At 40.6% G+C, this 14015-nt stretch overlaps 1 protein-coding gene across 5 annotated transcripts in view; it reads left to right on the top strand.

The window, feature by feature from the left end:
- Nucleotides 1–2500: 2500 nt before the first annotated feature.
- DPY19L3 (dpy-19 like C-mannosyltransferase 3) overlaps nucleotides 2501–14015 on the top strand; it is a 35696-nt gene continuing 24181 nt past the window's right edge. For 2 of the 5 annotated variants that reach the window (XM_059481484.1, XM_059481490.1), the window contains exons 1-6: nucleotides 2501–2573; nucleotides 3665–3807; nucleotides 5147–5280; nucleotides 11094–11184; nucleotides 12051–12172; nucleotides 12372–12517. In XM_059481484.1, coding sequence (XP_059337467.1) covers nucleotides 3705–3807; nucleotides 5147–5280; nucleotides 11094–11184; nucleotides 12051–12172; nucleotides 12372–12517 — 596 coding nt within the window. In that variant the 5' untranslated portion in view covers nucleotides 2501–2573; nucleotides 3665–3704. Of the gene's footprint in view, nucleotides 2574–3608; nucleotides 3808–5146; nucleotides 5281–11093; nucleotides 11185–12050; nucleotides 12173–12371; nucleotides 12518–14015 lie in introns of those variants that run through there. The other 3 variants (XM_059481488.1, XM_059481489.1, XM_059481485.1) reach the window with 3 other exon arrangements.

Below are 14015 nucleotides of genomic sequence, written 5' to 3'. Positions count from 1 at the left end.
GTGCTGTCCAGGTATTATCCTGTTCACTGGGCTAAAACACCTTCCTGGTTCAGCTGAACAAAGCCCAGGAGCCTCCTCAGGAGCTTCTCCCCATAAATAACCTGGCCATGAGTGACCGCAGGTGGGACTGGGCACTGAGGGTCCTGTGAGGGTTGGAACACCCTGGGAACTGGGAGAAAAGGATCCAGAGCCCTGGCACACAGCACTGGGATTCAGCCACTGTCCCAGATCTCTGGCAAGTGTTCAGGGCTGCAATTGCTGCAGAGAGCTGATGCACCACAGGGAGCTTCTGTTCTGCATCCCTTTGAGGCAGGTTTGGAGAAGAGCTGTCACACAAAGGAAGGGACACACCATTAGACCTGACTTAAGATTAGCTGGCTAATGAAATCCACAATTGCTGAAGCCAAGATTTTTTTGCCCAAAAGTTTTAAAAGTTGAGAAAAGTGATAACCCAGAAATTTGGCATGTTTGCCACCTACCCCAAGGCTGCTGAACAGCACTCAAAACACTGCAGGTTTAGACTTAAAATTTACTGGGGCAGAATTTGAGTGCTCCTGCTTTTCCAGTTCATGGTAGCTCTTTCCAGAGTACAATCCAAGAGAAAACACAAATAAACTGAATTTAAAGTTTCTTCCAACCATTTCCTGTTTGTAGATGTTTGGCATTTGCTGGGATTATGGCTAAATTGGTGCCAACATGAACACTCCACTACTGTGATCTAGTTGGAAGAGAATGGGCAAACAGAATATTGTTAAATTTCCTTTTGTTACTTTGGCAAGTAAGAAGCCTGCATTGCAACAGTATTATAACAATACAGTTACGATCTAATCATCAGTATTACTGATTGCAAGCTACAATTTGGTGACTTTTAATTTACATTTTATAATACAAGTTTTAGATATTAATGATATCAATATCCATCTGGAAGCTCTTTAGTTCTTCTGGATTCTCATACTTGAAACATTACAAATCCATTACATCCATGCATGGGGTCATAAAACACAGGAGAATTAAGACGACTCCTCCCTTCTCTGGCATTTCTGAAGCTCTTCACTGATTATGTTTTCTAAACCATTTCAGTAACTGCTTGTTCTTGTAGAATTTACATTGCACTGGCCTCTTTACAAGTAGTGGAGAAGTAGAACTGTTATTCCAGGAAATATCTTCCACAGCATGCCCTTCGTAGAAATATAAGTACATTATCTGCCTTGCACAAAAACCTGCAGGCACTCAAGGTGTTTATCTACACTGTAAAATTTCTTGTACGTATACAATGTGTTCATTTCAACAAACACATGACACCTAGGATGTGGCAGTGACAAAAGGAAGGTAAATCTATTGCCCATGGTAAGGCACATATTTATTTAGATTTCATTCTTATTTTAAGCATTCCCACAAATGTATGACATGCCTTATTGCTCAAAAAAAACCAAAATAAGTATGGCTGTAAATTGACTTACAGTAGAAATGCGTAAATATTTGGAGGACTTGATCAGAGGAAGATAATTCTGTTGGTTCTAAAAAAAACTTACAAAACAAAATAAGCACGCAGAGCAGATACTGAAAAATTTCCTGATTTCTAGTGTCAATGCTTTCAAAGTTCAGAATGACCAGGATGATTACTACATCATTTTCTTGCTGTCTCTGAGCATGTGAATTTCTGTGAATTTCATGGCTCTTCCTGCTCGAAATACTAAGTTTTTCAATGAACCAAGGTTGTGGAATGAGAGAAAAAAAAAAAAAGTAGAAGTACTACTCTACTATAAAATTGTGATAGAAAATCAATAAATGTTGTCGTGAAGAAATGAACTCTCACAGACAATTCCACAGAATTTGTGTGGATTTTTGGGAAATCAGCCTCCTGTGATAGGACCTGGAGCTGGTTTGCTGGTTACAGCTTCATGGGGCATGGCTTTTTCTACAATTACTAAAGACAGTGCAAATAAAACTTACAATCAAGACTTACTGCAGGGGTAGGTTGTTCCCATTAAGTAGAACAAAGTCTGGCATTGCCGTTATCTTCCAGCTACAAAAGGTCTTTTCCCCCTCTAAACGTTTATGGTGCAGTTAAGCAAGAAATACAGGGGAGCGTATAATGCCTTGAACAGAACACTCAGCTCGAACTTCAATTTTAAAATCACACACATAGGGAACTATATCGGGGGGGAGAGGGGCGGTGAGAAACACATTTTAAAAAACGCTACAAATCAATTCTAGGGCGCTATTTGAGCAGAGCATCCTCCGACAGCGCGACGCTGGGGGAGCGGCCCCGCAGCCCCTTTCCCGTGGGGATGCGGCGCTCGGAGCGCGGGCCGTGCCCGCCCGTGCCGGATTTCCGCCGCAGCCCGCCCGGGCCCGTTCGAACGGCAATGGAGCGGCAGCCGGGGCGGGGGCCGGGCCTCTGACGGGCGCCTGTGCCCGCCCCGGCTCTCGGTCTCCGCCCGGCAGGGCCGAGCGCCCGGCGCCGCGCCCGCCCCTTCCCCTTTCCCTTCCCCTTTCCCTTCGCTTTCCCGTCCGTGCCCGCGGCGGGGCCCGGGCGGCTCCCGGAGCAGCGCCGGCAGCAGCGGCCGCAGGTACCGGGGCCGGGCAGCGGGCGGGGGGAGCCGGCGGGGCCGCGCAGGCCGCGGGAGCCCCGGGCCCGGCCCTGCCCTGCCCCGGGCCCGGCTCTCCGCGGCGGCGGGGCCGGCTGCGAGCTGCCCGCCCGGCCGAGCCGAGCCCTGCGGCAGCGGCGTGCGAGCGCGGCGGCACCGCGGGCGGGGCGGGGATGAGCACCTCGCCTTTGTTAATGAATTAATGAACGGTCAGGAGTGCCACAGAGCCGCTCCTCCAGAGCGGGAGCCCGCGCGGCTCCCCGCGTGTTCCCCAGGTGTGCGAGGGGCAGGCGAGGCTCCCCCGCTGCCAGAGCTGCACTCAAAGTTGCGCGGCTGAGGCGCCGCTGCCCTGCGGCGCTGCCCGCGGCGGCCGGCTCGGCTCCGGCACCGGGAGCAGCTGTTGCTGCCGGGATGGAGCGGGCGGTGCCTCGGGGAGGGATGGCGGGATGGCAGTGCCCGCCCGTGCCCGGTGACAGCGGCTCCGTGCAGGCACCGAGAGCCGAGAGCACCTGGCGCTGACAGGGCAGGGACTGCACGAGCTTTCGGGCTTGTGATGGTCTCAGTTCTGGTGTTCTTTTAATGCTGTTTCTAGTTTTTTATAACACAGGTGTTCTCTGGCATCATTTTTGCATCTTTTGACCCCCTTTTTTGGGTGTTTCCTGAAAGTCAAGATTTAAATACTGGCTTCATATTTTTGGCTGTAAAAACTAATTTTTCTTTTAAGGGATTAGGTTATTTAAAAAAGGGGAGCCTGGTGTGCGTTTTGAGTCAAGAGCTAAAAAAGTTAGGGCAGTCAAAATAACAATTCATTCTGAAAACCTATTCGAGAGTATGTAAAATGGTGAACATTAGTCTTTATAATTCTAAAGTAATGTTTTCTGTACTTTCATTTGCCGAGTGGTACAGCTTTAAAGAAAAACCTTGCATTTTGATAAGACAGCCTTTATGTACAGTAGAGTTCTAGAAGTCAAAGTCTGTGATGTCAGTAAATGTGGTTTTATTTTCACATATTTCATACAGTATCAAGTGACTGCTGGGGTAGGAAGATGCATTGCTTGTGTGTGTCCGTTTAGGAGTCAGGCTGAAGAATAATGAATTGAAGTGACTGACACCATGACAACCGTGAGACAGAGAAGGGTTGGAAGAGGCACAGAAGCAGCTGAGGATCAGCCTTCAGAGGAGACAAATGTGAAGCCTGATGGGAAAATTCTGCCTGGTGGGTAACGAAAAACAAAGTGACATTATGGCTTTATAGTGGTGTTTTGGTTTTGATCTGTCCTAAGCACAGCTCAGAGCTAGGCATGTGACAAATGCATTTCCATAATTGAATATCACCAAAACTAATTGCATGAGACAGAGGGTTTCATGCAGATTGCTGCATGTCAATCTTACCTCTGTTTTAAAATCTTAATTTAAATTGGTGAGAACAATTGTTTCAATTTATTTTTGGTGACACACTATCAGCTTGTATGGAGCCATCCAAGGTTCTTCAAAGAATCACAGTCCAAATCACTGGTAACATAAAAGGATTGAAGAGAACTGATGAAATGTACTTATAAATAGGCAGGTTGCATATAAAATTTGAATTTAACTGGTTAGGTAAATTTTTGTATGGAATTAGAGCTTTAGAGCTGACAAAGTTCCTTGTTTTTTTGGGGACATTTTCAGATTAATTTATTTTAAGGGATATTTGGATCTAAATTCTAAATGTTTCTCTGCATTTGGGCAGATGAAAGTTCTGTTGTTGTTTCTGCACAAACTCACTTAGGCTGTGTACAAAAAGAATAAGAGGTCATAGCTCTCCTGCAGCCCAGCCCTCAGTTCCAGGGAATTGCAGTTGGAACCCTTAAGCAGATGTCACACACAGTATGAAATAGCCATTTCAAATGTACAATTCCAGATCACAAATGCATATTAAACCTTACATTAACACTGAAAATACAAAAGCCCCAGGAATGCCAGTGCACAGGGAAGGCCTGGAGGGTCACACATCCTTTCTTTGCCATCACCCCATCCCTGCCCTTGCTCCAGGAGCCCATCTGCAATTCAGAGCATGGCAGCATCATCAAAGGCTGCTTTGGCTGCCCTTCAGTCTCTTTGTGGGTATTTACTGAGGCTTCTGAACCTTCACTGTTGTTTTTTACAAAAACTGATCAAACCGCCCAAAAAGGCAGCTATTTTTAGACCTTTCTTGTGAATTTCTTGCTTTGTCATCAGTCATGCTGTATTGCTTGAATTTAAAAAGTTCTGGAAGATATTTCAATTCAGATTTACAAATTAGTTATGGCATGGAGCTAAACTTGTATAGGATCATGGTGTCCTTAAATTTAAAGTATACCAATTAAGGCACACTTTATTTCACTTTGTATGTAAACAAAATACTCTGATTTTCTATTATGGGAAAATAAAAACAAAAGATGTGTTAAAACCAGGTGTCCTGTAACCTGCAGAATGTAAACTGTGCTAGCATAGGCAATGGATAAATGGCTTCCCAGAATCCCCATAGGTTCAGTAATATGTTTCACACTTACAGACTGAAATATTTTTCTTCCAAGATCCTCCAGGTGGAAAGCTGTGGAGCATACTCTCAGTAACTGTTGGTGGAATTGTTGCCATCTCTCTTGGACTCCTTACTTCTGTTTATGTAGCTACACTGCATGAAAATGACCTGTGGTTTTCCAATATCAAGGTAACAATCATTTTCCTAGTTTCATCCTAGTTTTCTGCAGCATTAATATGAGCATTATGAAATTTCTTTTTTTTGGGTACTTGTCTTGCAACCTGCTCAAGACCAGAATATTTCATTTTTTAAAATTCCATTTAAAAAAAGCTGTGCTTCCCTTCCCACCATACTTCATCAGTTCTATAAATACCTGTCCCCAATTTTTTTCTCTAAAAATACTGCTAGAGAGCTCCTGTTTGAGTTGTAGCTATGGTTCTTCCAAAAATTGATCTTTATCTACAATAGAATTTCAACATTTTGCTATATCTTTTTCTATTATCATCTTACTTTTATCCAAAGCAATCTAAAATTAAAATAAAAACCAGCAGTTAAAAGTATGCAAAATCTTGGCACACAGTTCCTGAATTGTATTTCCACTGTTGTAATATTATTTTGTAATACAGATTAGGGACAAAACTAATGTTATATAATGTCATTCTGAATGTGCAAACCTCAACACATATTTCTGCCATTCACTAATGTCAACCCCATCATTCCCAAGACCCAGGACTGACTAGTTCTTTCATAGAATCACTGCAGAGAAAATAATGCAGCTGTACCCACAGCTAAATTTAACCCGAGAAAAGAACAGGTGAGTCATTTCCCTTTCAAATGCCTAAAATCCATTCTGCCAGGTCTGTGTAGTGTATTGTTCGAAGAGTACATTTATTTAACTGGAATACTTGCCTTGCAATATGTCTTTTCTATGCTACACTTTTTGTGACCCAGAAATATTTATATTCCCCTAATGCAAATAATTTGCATTTCCTGCAACAATTGCTGTTGTATTATACCTATAACACTGTGCTGTGCCCACCCTTATCTTCCCTTGATTATGTAGAGAGGTTGTGCTCAATATATTGAAGGTACACCTTGGGTTTGCCTTTTCCTTCCAAAAGCAAGTAGTGAATAATTTCAAGGTGTTGAATATTTCAAAGTACAAGCAGGCATGGGCTTGTGGCAATGTATGAACATAATGGATGAATCTTTTTTATTCTGTCAGGCTGACCCAGAGGAGCACAGAGTTGACTGAAATAAGCAGCTCTGTAGTTATAATTAAGTTGTTCCCTCAATGTGTGAAACAGTTGTTTTATTTGATGATTACTGTTTTCATTTTAAGTACACTAGACTGCCACTAGATATCAGAACTGAAGTAAACCCCTCTAGTTTTTTGGAGTCTGGATTCTGTTGTCTTTGTAGCTGTTCTTTCACCCCATGGGGGTAGTGGATAGGTGATAACACTGCAACAAGAGCAATTTCAGCCAGTTTGATGGAAAGATAATAAAAGCATCAAGTTTATCTGGCAGCAGGGAAAAAGAGAAAGAGCTGCAGACACTCCCTGGTCTCACAGTGTCCCTTCTTCAGAGGGATGTGATCTCCACCAGAGCATGCATGTGGGGATTGCACAGTGCTCACTTCAAACAAAATTCTGCTTTAGGAGTGGCAGGGGAAGAGAAGAGGGCATAGGAAGAGTCTGAACTTTGCTGCAAAGCTGAGGCAGGAAGGCTCATCCGAATATCTGTAAAACAATTGGCTGTAAATGGGGCAAATTTGAGGATTTATGTTGTTGAAATCTGATACAAAAATTATGTAACATTTATTATTCCCCTGAACTTTGTTCCTTTCATCCAATAAGCTACAATCAGTCAGATGATAAGAATTCATGCCCAAAAGGATCTGTGTAGCAACTTAATTATTACAGAGATGTAATGGGAGACCTGTTTTGTCATCTTTTCTTTAATATGAAAGTTTTCTTCTATTTGAAGAAGATCTGCAGTGTTTTCCTGACACTTCTGCACCAGGCAGATATTTGTACCAACACCTTTTAGGTGCAAAAGGTGGAATTTTTGTTCTGAAGACCCCACTGATACATGAACACCACATCTGCATGTTTAAAAAGTAGGCAGTTGTATTCAACCCTAGAAATGGGAAGTAAAAAGAGTTTATTATGCAAAGTCATGATTCCTAACTCCTAAATAATTGGAGTCAGGACTGGCACACACACTTGCAGTGATTGCCTTTCTGTAATTTTAGTTGCAATTCATCAAAAGCCAGTTCAGATTTGGGTGTCTTCCAGCAATGGTTCACCCAAGTAGAAAAACTGTCTGGTTGTTGTTCAACTGTTGTGCTGTATTTTGAATATTGCTTTCAACAGTGCATTGATTTCAGCTGCTGCTCTGTGTGTGAGCCTTGTTCTTGTTTGCTGCTAAATGTGCCTGCTATTATCCATTAGCCATGGGCACAGGAGATAGATGTACCATTGTTTTCTTAGCAGAAAAACTGAAAAAGCACATCCTGAAGAGTGGTTTATGCAATGAAGGAAATACATAGTTGTTCCTTTTTTTTTAATTTCAAGACCTCCTGAAAGAATGACCAAAATAAAAGAAACAGAAAAGATTCAGCATATCATGATACCTAGTCAGGAGCTGTGTTTGTGTCCCCTTCCAGCAGGAATCACAGGTTACAATCACTTAAATTGATCAACTAATTTTTGAGAAAAAAATTTTGAATCTCTTTTCATATACATTAAACCAACAAACATTTCTGTTTGTGATGGTGGAAGTCAAAACAGATTTCTTATCCAAAAATCCTTTCTCAGTTTTCTGTAAATGTTCTGGCATAACACATCTGAAATGGCTTGTCTATTTTCAGTGATTTTCAGTAGCAGTTTAGTGGCTGCCCCTCCAGTGTAGCATCTTTTGGGAACAGAATCTGCTATGCAAATAGCAAAATGAGGGGCCATTTCTCCTGTCAGCCATTGCTTGTTCAACTGCAAATTCTGAAGACACTTTGAACAGGAATAAGCCAAGGCCATGTAGCAAATTAATAGTGTAAGAAAAACAGATAAACTTCAGAGCATTCATTTCTTCTTCATCCCTTCTGAGTAAGAGTTTAGACACTGATATTGATTTTTCCTTTAATAAAATTGCTGCTTGCAGGAAGTCAGGAATGAAAATGTAAGATTTTAAGTCTTTCAGGATAGGAATGCCAGGATTTAGTCTGTGAACTGCTCATATTTTCCCTTTCTACATTTTGAATGCAAACCAAAGATCATTGCCCAGAGAATCTGTGGCTGCCCCTGGATCCCTGGAAATGTCCAAGGCCAGGTTGGACATTGGGGCTTGGAGCACGTGGGATGGTGCAGGGGGTGGCACTGAATGGGCTTTCAGGTCCCTTCCAGCCCCAGACAAAATGACTGCATGAAGAAAAGCAGGGAAACAGGTGATGAGAACTGCACAAAGTGAGTGCTCAGGCATGAAGGGAAGGAGGGCATGCAGTTCTTTTGGGCAGTTTTTTTGCACAGAGGTGCCTGTCAAGGTGCTAGGGGTGCTTTTACTCTGGATCAGATCTGATCTGGAGCACACCACTCCAAGAGACAGGCTTTAGGTTACCATCCAGGAGGGCTTTCAAAGGATTAAATACATTTGCTGAAGGCTTGTTCTCAACTGGGAACATTGACAGCAGCTGTGTGTTGAGAAAATGTTCAAATCTCCCTGGTCTTAAATTGAAAAACTAATAAATAGTTTCAGTTACACAAATTTTGTTTTAGCAATCTCAAAAAAAGAAAAGTAATCTGAGCTTTATTTATACTCATTATTTTTAGAAAAACTCCATTCAGACTTTGGCTGCTTGCTCAGCATTCTGAAGGACTTGTTTAAGGAGTTTGAGAAATCATAAGCTCTGAAATTTTGCACTGCCCTTGAGAGAAAGTCCTTTGTATTTGGTTGTGAATGCTTAATATTATGAGGATGCAATTGCATAAATTGAAATAATAAGCAGCTCTCTGTGTGTCCCAGAGGAATGTGTTCTTTATTTTTCCCTTGGAACAGTGATAACTTCTTTGTTACCCCCTCACAAAGTGAAGATACAGACAGATAAGCATGTGCTCTCACAGTGTTTACCCATAAGTCTGTATGTTTTTATTGACATGGAAGGCTGGGAAAAGTATAAATTGCTGTAGAACTGGAAAAGTATTTTCAGTGAATCAAACAGATGTTATCTTAGCATGAAACAGATGTAAAACTCACTAGAGTTTGTCTCATAAAGTATAGCATTTGGTTGAATACAGCTGGTACCAGGATTACAAATTAATCATGTTTGAATGCATTTTTGCTAATTAGATCCCCTTCTGTGACTCCTTTCTCCCCCTTAATAAATTCCAAATGTTAGCATTCCCTTTTTTTTTACCTTTATGAGCATTTAAGAGTCAGCCACTTTTTGGTATTAGAAAACTTTCCAGTAGTGAAGAACTTGAAACTAGAGCTTGTTTAAAATCCAGCACTCTCAATTTGCTAAGTGTGGCTTTTGGTGTGATGATGATTTATATGTCACAGGGCAGCTGGAGAGTTTAATTGAGAACTTAGATTAAATCACTTGTGGTTTTATCTACTGACTTTTCTTAGACCAGAACTAATATTGCTTTGTCAACAACTGACTTCAATAAAACACATGCTTTGAGAGAAGGACCTGCACTGGGCAGCAGAGGAGAGAAGAACATGATTTTTTTTGTCAAGCTTTATGTTAGCTCTGAAATAGAATTGATTCTGCTCCAGCATAAGAGTTGGGATTGTATGAGAAAGTTGAAAGTCTTGGGGATCTGTGCAAGGTTGCATTAACAAGATTGGCATTCATAAAAGTCTCTGAAAAAGTAATGTTCTGTTATTTCAGTAACATTCTTTTGTACAGAAAGATGAATTCATGAAGTTATTTTTATAAATCAGACAAGTTTTTTAGTGACTTGCATATACCACATACAGGGATTTCACTGGATTTTCAAACCTCAGTTTAAACTTTTTCTAACTGGATGGAGACCTTTTCTAACTTATTGCTTAGGAGATATATTTGCTGGGATGTTATTATACAAACTACTGAAAAGATCACTAATAATAGAACAATTCTGTATAAGACAATTGTTAGTTCTCATCAGATTGGTTGTTCATGCCATCTTTGTTTTAATGTGGTTGCCCAAAGCTGTGGATTTGTTAAATTTCATTAGGTCTTCACAACTAATGAGGTAACAAAAGGAAATGCATTCCACAGCAAAGAGCTTTCAGATCTTACTAGACCCCATCTGCTGCAATATTGGCTAAGAAAAAGGCATAATTTGAAATGTACCTGCATTGAAGTGTACCTAATAATAATTTGAATGATTTGAACTTTTTAATTAGAAATAAGAATTTCACCTAGCCCTAAAGTAGAGTCCCTTTTCCTTTCAGCTGTAGGTTAGGAATGAGTGATGGCAGCTGGCTTCCTGCAAGAAGCAGTGTTGAACAAGTGGGCAGCAGCATCCCCTGCCAGCTGAAATATCCCTGCCACCTTGGTGCAGCCCTCAGAGCACTGAATTAATTGAGCCTTGAGCTGGCAAAGCCGTGGAGCACAGTGGGATTACTGCATCTGGGAGAAGAGGTTAAATGCTCAAAGCAGGGATGTGCAGCTTTACAGCACAGCTGTGGGCCAATGGGCCAATCTAAGTTTGTCATATTGCAAAAAAATAGTGAAATGCCCACAGTATTTCCAAGCAGCAGATCAGAATCACAAAGAGCTTGTACATTTCCCCAGTTGAAAGAGTCATTTACAGCCCAGCTGTTTGCCTCTCAGCCTAATTTGTCCATGTATGTTCACTTTTGGTTGAACCGAGTTGCTTAGGATGTGAAACCCAAGGACTGAAGCCTCTCTGGAGGTCACTTTCTGTGGTCCTGCAGGAATTGGAGTTGAAGGCAGCTTTGGATGATGGTGAAAAGCAAATGGAAAATTAATTTCCTGTTGAACTTCACTTGCAGGAGGTCGAAAGGGAAATTTCATTCAGAACCGAGTGTGGACTTTATTATTCCTACTACAAACAGATGATTCAGGCTGCTTCCATTCAGCAAGGTATTGTAAACTGTAAAGTAAGTTTTGCAGCTGACTATTTGTAGGTTTGGTTGGGTTTTTTTTTCCAAATATAATTGAGAACAAGGCACACCATAACTATGAAAGATAGTGTAACAATTGTACTGGAGACAGATTTATTCTGTTCCTATGCCAGGGAGCCACTAAGTTATGGACATAATAAATTTCACAGTGATGCATTGATTTCTGTGCCACACCTTCCCATGCTGATGAAGGCAATCACTTTGAGGGACAGCTTTCATATCTGCTCAGGTTTCAGCTTGCTGGTTTATTCAGTTTATACAGTTTATTACTTTCATTTTTATTCTTCTCTTGTTTAATTTGAGGTATGAGCTATTTCTGGGAAGGGGCAATGTTTTTTGCTGTATTTCTGGACAGTAAGTGACACAAGGAGCAGCTTCCAAGGAAATCATACACAGTGATGGGGCTTTCTCAGACAGTCTCATGTTTTCTAGACATTTAGCTGTTGCTCCTTAGCAATTTTGCTTATACTACACGTTTTTCAATAATGACTTCACCTGTGATTAAAGTAGTGCCAAGAACAGTTCTCAGGATCCAGAATGTACCACAGATTCTATGCTGGGGATGGAAGTGTAAAAATAAATGTTTTATACACTACTAAATATATAGTACTTGAATTAGCACTGTGAGTCACATTTGAAGCAGGGAAGCTGAAGACCTCAGAAGGTCATGTTGATTCAGAGGTAATATGTTCTGAATCATTGACTCAAAGTTTGCAGTTTCTGATGAGAGATCCTAAAATACCTTTGAAAAAGTTATTCACTGTTCAAATGAAGATGGAGGGGGAAAATGACAATCTCCTATTTCAATTTCTCTTTATCATTAAGGTTTACATGGTTTAGTATATGACAATAAAACTGAATCTGTGAGGACAATTAACATACTTGAAAGAATGAATGTTTACCAGGAGGTGTTTCTCAGCATTCTGTATAGGATTCTTCCAATTCAGGTAGGCATTTATTTCTGGCTTTAGATTGTAAGTGCATTATGAAGATTGCAGTGAATCCTAGCTCCCCTTTGTGGATATTTTCTAATTAGAAATATTCCTGATACCTTTTTAATTTGTAAAAGCAAAACCTAATTCATACTAAGTATAATCCCCCCCGTGAGTGTTTTAATGTCAACATCAGTATTCTTGTGTTTTACAGCAATACCTAGAGCCTGTTTATTTTTATATCTACACTTTGTTTGGACTTCAGGCAGTTTATGTCATTGCTCTGTATGTAACAAGCTGGCTTCTTAGTGGAACATGGCTTTCAGGGTTGTTGGCAGCTTGCTGGTATATTACAAACAGGTAAGTGAGATGAAACATTTAATCTTTCTAATATTTTACCTAGTTTCAAAGGTAAGGCATTAAAGCTTTAACTGCATGATTAATTGGACAAAACATGAAAGTAAAAGGCCTCTCTCCAGTTAGCCAGAAAATGGAAAGAATTTTTAAATAACAAAAAATAATTAGAAAATAATCAGAAATGAACTGACGTATCAGACTGGGTTTTTAAAGGTTCTGGAAGTTTGAGTAGAAAATTTTGTCTTAAAGTGATCTCTGAAAGTGGAGTACATCTTTCAGATGTGTCTGGAGCTCCAGGTGATGTACCCTGTCTTCTCCAGGCTAGGATCTCTCAGGTGTTAAAGACATCTGCAGGAAAGCCCTTCAGGTGTCTCCCCACTGCCCCACACCTGCCTCAGGGGTTCCTTGCACAGCCTCAGCTCAAGTTCAGCTTCTCTCTCCCCTTATTCCTGTAGCCACCTCCTGCACTAAGCCTCAGAGAAAACCCATGGTAATTGAGCTGTTCTGGTGCTTTATCACTTGAAGAGTTACCAGTTTGGAGATAAAACCTTAAGAACTGGCTTTATGCCAGAATCAAGCTGCTGGCACAAAGCTAAGACTGGTGACATTGGCTGTTACCTGTAAATTACTGAAGAAATTAAAAGTACAGTCTTGGTTCTACCAGAAATGTTTGATATGTTAATGAGCAGCTCTAAAGGAATTTATCTACAAGCACATTCGCTACAGAATAATTACAGGTGTATGGAGGCAGGGTGTTTCTTTCTCCAAATATAAAAGGAATTAAAAGCCACATGCAATGTACAGTATTTTACACATTTCTTTCATGAGGTCATCTCTTCCATTTACAGAATATCTGGAGCAAATTTGTCCATCTTTCTAATAATTGGTGAACAGTGAGAGCTTGTTTACTTTATGCAATATAATAAGTGCATAGAATGGATTTGGATAAAGACTTTCTGTCCAGATTAATTACATCTGAGGCTGCTGAGTAATTCCATTTAGACACGTTCTTCCTCCAGCTAAGCATGTTTCAGATTTGTTGCTTACTTGCTGCTTTAGCAAATATTTTCTCTACACTGGGAGAAAAGAGAATTATTGTTTTAGCAAATATTTTCTCTACACTGGGAAAAAGAGAATTATTCTTTGTTTTTAACTTTTAAATCAGGTTTTGCAAATGACCATTCTTTGGGGAATTCTTCCCTCACATACTTCTTATGTTCAAAAGCTTCAAAAAATGACCCAAAGCTCATAAGCAAACTGTCTTCATGCTCAAGTCATTGGGATCACAGTGAAAATTATATTCTGTTTATATTCTTCTATGAGCATTTGCAAACCAGAAAATGAAGTAACATGACCTGTGGTGTGGAAATCCACAAGCTGGATTTTGTTAGTGCTTTTAGTTTGGGGTGTATTTGTCATTTCTAAATTACCCATACATCAGTAAGATGTAATCCATAGTATATTTTTTTTAGTTAGTGAAGCTGAAGTCCATCATTTGACA

The sequence above is a fragment of the Ammospiza nelsoni genome, chromosome 13 (genome assembly GCF_027579445.1).
Source record: "Ammospiza nelsoni isolate bAmmNel1 chromosome 13, bAmmNel1.pri, whole genome shotgun sequence".
Taxonomy (NCBI): domain Eukaryota; kingdom Metazoa; phylum Chordata; class Aves; order Passeriformes; family Passerellidae; genus Ammospiza; species Ammospiza nelsoni.
This window is presented reverse-complemented; position numbering and strand designations above follow the sequence as displayed.